This window comes from Fonticula alba (assembly GCF_000388065.1).
Source record: "Fonticula alba strain ATCC 38817 unplaced genomic scaffold supercont2.14, whole genome shotgun sequence".
Lineage (NCBI taxonomy): Eukaryota > Rotosphaerida > Fonticulaceae > Fonticula > Fonticula alba.
Window position 1 is genome coordinate 71689 of NW_009242984.1, and position 6403 is coordinate 78091.

The 6403-nt window shown below is 68.7% G+C and overlaps 2 protein-coding genes across 2 annotated transcripts in view; both read left to right on the plus strand.

Moving 5' to 3' along the window:
- Positions 1–1559, plus strand: part of H696_05784 (adenosinetriphosphatase) — a gene marked incomplete at its 3' end in the record, with an annotated part of 7429 nt that extends 5870 nt beyond the window's left edge. Inside the window, exons 12-15 of the mRNA XM_009499583.1 lie at positions 138–251; positions 467–835; positions 972–1169; positions 1362–1559. Coding sequence (XP_009497858.1) covers positions 138–251; positions 467–835; positions 972–1169; positions 1362–1559 — 879 coding nt within the window. The remainder of the gene's footprint in view (positions 1–137; positions 252–466; positions 836–971; positions 1170–1361) is intronic.
- Positions 1560–2765: 1206 nt separating this feature from the next.
- H696_05785 (NADH dehydrogenase (ubiquinone) Fe-S protein 2) lies at positions 2766–5495 on the plus strand. The gene is made up of 5 exons (XM_009499584.1): positions 2766–2942; positions 3059–3314; positions 3514–3662; positions 3866–4022; positions 4145–5495. The coding sequence occupies exons 1-5, from the start codon at positions 2901–2903 to the stop codon at positions 5008–5010; spliced, it is 1470 nt and encodes a 489-aa protein (XP_009497859.1). The 5' UTR covers positions 2766–2900; the 3' UTR covers positions 5011–5495.
- Positions 5496–6403: the final 908 nt, after the last annotated feature.

The following is a 6403-nucleotide window of genomic DNA, read 5'->3' on the forward strand; positions in this document are numbered from 1 at the left end:
CCCCCCCCCTTCTCCCTTTCTTTCCTCAGGGCATGCCCAAGTCCCCGCATATGCCGATCAACGTCACGCACCGGAACAACATCAAGGACTTCCTGCTGCAGGCGGACGCGCACTTCCACCAGCAGGGCACCTTCGAGGCCTTTGAGCCGGCCTCGCTGCTGTCGAACCTGGACTACATGCGCGACAAGGCCGCCCTCGAGGAGGATGAGTCCGTCTTCCAGGCGTCCTCCTGCCCGCTGTTGGATGACCATGTACGTGGACCGGCCGCCGCCCGAGGGGGCTGCCCCCGAGCTGCCGGTGGTCCCCCCGCCTTCTGCCACCTCTCGTCTCGCCCCTGACCCGCCGGTACTCACCCCCTTCTGTTCCTCCCCCCCCCCCCCCCTCTCTCTCTATTCCCCGCCCCGGGGCGCCCCTCCCGTGCGGCTGATTCCGTGCGTCCGTCTCGGCCGCGGCGGGACTCGCACAGCTCAACACCGGCATGGAGGTGGCCTATCTCCGCGACCGTCTGCAGGAGCTGGATGCCGAGCTGGATGCCGAGTCGCGGACCTTCTTGGTGAATATGGCCGACTACCGGCGCCGGGTGGAGGTCCTCCGGCGGGTGGACTTCATCCAGGGCCCCGACCGCGGGGTGCTGACCATGAAGGGCCGCATCAATTGCGAGCTGCGGTCGCTGTCGCGGCATGACGGAGCCACGCTGGTGCTGACCGAGCTGCTGATGAACAACACCCTGGTGCACCTGTCATCGGCCGAGCTGGCGGCCATTGTCAGTGGCTTTGTCTTCCAGGGCAAGTGCGACCTGGTGTCGACGGAGGACCTGCCGGTGCATCTGGTGGAGGTGCGTTTGCTTTCCCCCCCCCCTCCCCGGCAACCACGGCGGGGTATCTTGCCGTCCTTTTCCCCCCCCCCCACTGACCCGGTGACACTCTCGGCGTCCCTGCTGTGCTACTCTCTCTCTCTCTCTCCCGCTCCAGGCCATGCGCGAGGTCAGGGAGATCTCGCTGGAGGTGTTCAAGATGGAGGCCGAGATCTCCGGCAAGGAGGAGTACTCGATCATCTTCGTCAACAACACGTCGCAGTACATCACCAGCTTGCTGGACCCGGTTGAGCAGGTGAAGAACTGCCTGAACTTCGACCTGTGCACCGCGGTCTACGAGTGGGCCAAGGGCATGGTGCGTCCGGCTCCTTCTCTCGGCGCCCCTGCATTGGGAGGCGCATGCCTCGCCTCTCTCTTTGTCTCGCTCCCTCCCTCCCCCCCCCCCTCTCTCTCTCTCTCTCTGTCTCGCTCTCTCTCCCTCTCGCACACGCACATGCACCTCATCTGATACTGACCCACCGGCTCGCCCCGGCGCCCGTGCCTTCAGTCCTTCCTCGACATCACCAAGCTCACCAGCGTCGAGGAGGGCACCATCGTCCGGTGCATCACCCAGCTGTTCGAGGCCCTGCGCGACTTGCGCAACGCGGCCCGGGTCATGGGCAACTTCGACCTGTCGGAGAAGTTCGAGCTTGCCTGCAAGCTCATCCAGCGTGACATCGTCTTCGCGGCCAGTCTCTACTACTGAGCACAAGTGCGGCCGATCGAGAGGCCCCCGTGTGCGCGTGCGACCGTCTTTCCCCGCGGAACAGAATACACACACACACACACACACACAGACGCGCACATGCGTATGCACATATGCTCCCTTCTATTGGCGAATGCACCGCGGCGCACACGCGGCTCTGGGCGATGCGGCCGCATGAGTCCGGTCCGGGGCTGGCAGTCTGCTTGCCCCCCCCCCCCGCCCCGCCGGCCACAATTCCGGCGTGCCGTCGCCGGTAGATCACATGCGCTGTGGCGTCAGTTGGCACACGGAACGCCATTTATCGCTGAACCCTCCTGCAGCTGGCCGAATGACGATTGTTAGGTCCGGCCGGCCGGCGCCGAGACCCCTCTCCGCCCCGCGTCAACAGAGCTTTCTTTGGTGCCCCGGCAGCGGGGGGAGGGAGTAGGCCGCCCGGTGGCCGGTGTTGGGGGCGTGCATGTGTGTGTGTGTGTGTGTGTGTGTGTGTGTGTGTGTGTGTGTGTGTGTATGTATGTGGCGGGGGGGACTTGTGCTGCGTGCGCGCGCACGCGCAGGCCCCGGCCTCTCCGAGAGAAAGAGCAGGCTGGCCTGCATGTATGCGGAGCCGGGGGGGAGGGGGGGGGGTTGCCCCCTGGCGGCCAGTCGGCGGTCTTGTTTGCCCACACTGGCCAGTCAGCCTGACCCCGGCTGCGGCGCATCTCCTCTCCAGGCACGAGCTTGTTGCGGGGCTCCTTACGTTTCGAGGCCGCGGTGTGTGTCCCAAGCGCGCAGCGGGCGTCCGGGTCGTCCGCCTGAGGCGCCGGCTCGCACCCCTCCGGGCTAGGGGACTAATGTTGCCTGCAGGTGCATCTGCTTGACGGTCTAGGGTTCGCCTGGGTGAGGTGTGCGTGCGCGCCCGCGCGCGCCTGCCCCAACACCCGGCCCATACTCACGTACGCACGCACAGCCATATGCGCCCCACGGCCCTCCGAGGGGGGGGGGGGGAGGCCGCCGCGCCCGGGAAGGAAGGCCCCGCGCCCGTCCGGCACGGGCTGCTGACAACGGCCATGCCGGCCCCGGCTGTTCTATGTCATTTCCGCCACCAGCCTCCACCTTCGCTCGGGCCTCGGGGAAAGGACAGAGGAAACTTCGCATCCACCTTCCCCCCCCCCTCCCCGCCCACTTGCGCTTTGCTCGCCCCTTCCTCGCCTCTCCTCCCCCTCCCCCCCCCCGCCCACGCCGCCCGCGAAGTCCCGCGCCGGCTTCCCCTCCCCTCGCCCCTCCTCGCCCGCCCCTTTCTGAGGAAGGCCCCCGTATAGCCGCGCCGCCGCCCCCTGCTTCCCGGCCCGCCCGATCGCCGCTATGCTGCCCTCTTTGACTCGCCGCGCCTTCACCGGCCAGCTGGTTCGTGTCCGCGTCACTCCCGCCCGCCGGCCCCCCCCCCCCCCCCCCCCCGCGCACGTGTGCGCATCCTCTGACCCCTCCCCCCTCGCCCCTCCGGTGTTCGCGCGCCCACGCAGAGCGCCTTCTCCCGCGCCGCCGCCTCGTTCAACACCTCCCGTGTGGCCGCCGCTTACGCCACCTCGGTCAGCACTGGCCAGGCCCCGGTCGACCCGGACCTGCGTGAGGAGGAGCCCCCCTTCCCGGCCACCTCGCGCGACCTGCCCGAGACCCGCACCATCAACATCGGCGGCTTCGGCAACCCCCTGCGCAATGTGACCCCCTACGTTGAGGCCACCCGGCCGTCGGTGTTCCACGACAGCTTCGGCGAGCATGGTACGGCCACGCACACGCGCATGCCTCCCCTCTCCGCTCCTTGTGTGCACCCTCCCGCCATCGCTCGGTGCATGTGTGTGTGTGTGTGTGCCTTGGGCGTAGGGGGGCGCCCCTGCCCTCCCTTGCTCGCGTGTCCTGACCTTCTCCCCCTCGCTCTCGGCGCCCCTCCCGCTTGCGCCCATGCGTGCCGCATGCGAAGACCCGTTCATCGACAACTACACCCTGAACTTCGGCCCCCAGCACCCGGCTGCTCACGGTGTGCTCCGTCTGATTGTCGAGCTGGAGGGTGAGAACGTCTCCCACTGTGACCCGCACGTCGGTCTGCTGCACCGCGGTACCGAGAAGCTGGTGCGTCGTCATGGGCCGCGCGCGCGCACCCGCACCCGCATTCGCATTCGCATTCGCACGCTCCCTCCTCCTTCTCCTCCTCTTGCCCCTCGCCTTCTTCCCTCTCCCCTGCGCGTCCTCTCCTGACATCCGGCTCTCCGGTGCTCCTCCTCCGCTCCCTCCTCGCGCCTCCTCCCGGGCCGGGGGCGGGGGGATCAAAACAGATCGAGTACAAGAACTACGTGCAGGCCCTGCCCTACATGGACCGCCTGGACTACTGCTCCATGATGTGCAACGAGCAGGCTTACTGCCTGGCCGTCGAGCACCTCCTGGGCATTGAGGCCCCCCTGCGCGCCAAGTACATCCGTACCATGTTCGCCGGTACGCACACCCGTCGCTGTCGCCGCCGCCGCCGCCGCCACCGCCGCCGCCGCTGCTGCTGCCCCCGCATCCTGACTCGATGTTCCCCGCCCCCCCCCCCCTTTCCCCCCACGCACGCGCAGAGATCACTCGTATCTCCAACCACATCATGGCCGTGTGCGCTCACGCCATGGATGTCGGTGCCCTGACTCCCCTGCTGTGGATGTTCGAGGAGCGTGAGAAGCTCATGGAGTTCTACGAGCGTGTGTGCGGTGCGCGCCTGCACGCGGCCTACTTCCGCCCCGGCGGTGTGGCGCAGGACCTGCCGCTGGGTCTGCTGGATGACATCCACAAGTGGTCGCTGGAGTTCCCCTCCCGTGTGGACGAGGTGGAGGAGCTGCTGACCGGCAGCCGGATCTGGAAGATGCGTCTGCAGGGCATCGGTGTGATTTCCTCCGAGGAGGCCATCAACTGGGGCCTGTCCGGCCCGCTGTTCCGTGCGTCCGGCCACAAGTGGGACCTGCGCAAGGCCCAGCCCTACGATGCCTATGAGTATGTGGACTTCGAGATCCCGGTGGGCACCCGCGGTGACTGCTACGACCGGTACATGGTCCGTGTGAAGGAGATGCGCGAGTCCTGCCGCATCATCAGCCAGTGCATCAACCAGATGCCCCCGGGCCCGGTGAAGGTGGACGACCACAAGATCGTGCCGCCGCCGCGCGCCGAGATGAAGCACTCCATGGAGGCCCTCATCCACCACTTCAAGCTCTTCACCGAGGGCTTCACCGTCCCCAAGGGCGAGACGTACACCGTGATCGAGGCCCCGAAGGGTGAGTTCGGTGTGCACCTGGTGTCCGACGGCACCAACCGCCCGTACCGCTGCCGCATCCACCCGCCTGGCCTCATCCACCTGGCCATCATCGACCGCCTGGCGCGTGGCCACCTCGTCTCGGATGTGGTCACCCTGCTGGGTACGCTTGATGTGGTGTTCGGTGAGATCGATCGCTAAGGAGAGAGGAGGGCCCCCGAGGCGCGGGAGGCGGGGGGGGGGCCGTGCGGCCTCCACTGCCGCTCTCCTTGGCGCGCGCGCGCGCGCGCATGAATGCACCGGGCGGCGAGAAGCGCGGTGCGCGGTGCGCGGTGTGCGCGCGCGCGCGCGTGCGCCCACACATACACACAAACACACATATAAACACATACACACCCGTGTCTCCCGTGTGCCTCTCCCCTCCTGCTCCTGCTCCTGCTCCGGCTCCTGCTCCTCCTCTTCGTTTGTGTTCGCTCCTCCCGGGGTGTGCGCGTGCGCGTGCTCGCCCGGTCGGGCGGAGACCGAGCCACCTCCCACCACATCTGGCCGATGGGTGCCGAGAGGGGGCAGGAGGGGGACCGGCCGAGCAAGGCCCCAGGGGCGCGCATGGGCTGCGCCTGTGCGCGGGTGTTGGCCGCGGCGCCGCCGTTGCCTGCAAGCGCGCGCGCCCCCGCGGCCCCCCCCCCCCCCCCCCCCTCCGCGTCTCCCCTCTCCGCCGCCCGGCCGGCCGACCTCGGCTCTCCACACGTTGTTAGATATCTCCTCGCCTCGCCCCCTCCCCCTGGCGTGGCCGCCGGCCGAAGGGCGTCCCCTTCGACCTTTCCCTCATTTTATTCACACTATCCCTTGAATGGACATTCAGCAAACCTCTCTTTCGCTCGCCTTTTCATGTGTGTGTGTGCGCGCATCTCCTTTGCCATCTGCGGGAGGGGGGGGGAGGACGCCAGACGCATGCTCACGAAGGTGCATGCGTCTGCACGGACACGGGGGCGCTTTTGTGTTGGGCTCGCCTCCAGACGGCCGGGCGTTTTTCTTTCCATTTTCTCCACGCCCGAGACCGCCGCGCACGTGTGCCAGGGAACTGGAGTGGGGGGCGGGCCGGACCGTCCCTTGTCTCTTGTCCCCCCCCTCCCCCGCGGGTCAGTGGCGCGGCAGCCGGTCGGTCGCCCAGGAACAGGCCCAGGCCCGTTGGGAGCTGCGGCTGATCGGGCCCGGCCAGCCATGAGTCCCGGCCCGGCGTCCGGCCCCCATCCCCCGCCCCCCCCCCCCTCCAGGGCAGGCGGACGGATGGGGGTGCTGCGTGTGCCGGCGGCGAACAACGCGCCCCGGGGGTTGGCCGGGTTCCTTCGCCGGCCGGGGCGCCGCAGAGGGCCGTGCACCCGGGGACGCGCGCCCAGCCGCGGACCAAATATTGCGCCCGGCGCAGGGCAGACCAACGCTCCTCCGGCCGGCATGGGCGACCCCACCCCCCGCGCCCGGCGGGCGAAGGACAATGCACCGGCCCAGTCCGTGGCCGGCGTGGCCCACACGCTAGAAGGGGGGGGGGGGGCAGTCCGGCGCTGCTTGACCCCCGGGGCGGGACACCTAACACCGG

Bases quoted from the DNA above. Each gene is read 5' to 3' on its own strand.
- H696_05785 (XM_009499584.1), top strand. From the start codon at position 2,901: ATGCTGCCCTCTTTGACTCGCCGCGCCTTCACCGGCCAGCTG. The intron at 2,943-3,058 runs GTTCGTGTCCGC...GCGCCCACGCAG, and splicing joins GCGCCTTCACCGGCCAGCTG to AGCGCCTTCTCCCGCGCCGC. The intron at 4,023-4,144 runs GTACGCACACCC...ACGCACGCGCAG, and splicing joins CATCCGTACCATGTTCGCCG to AGATCACTCGTATCTCCAAC.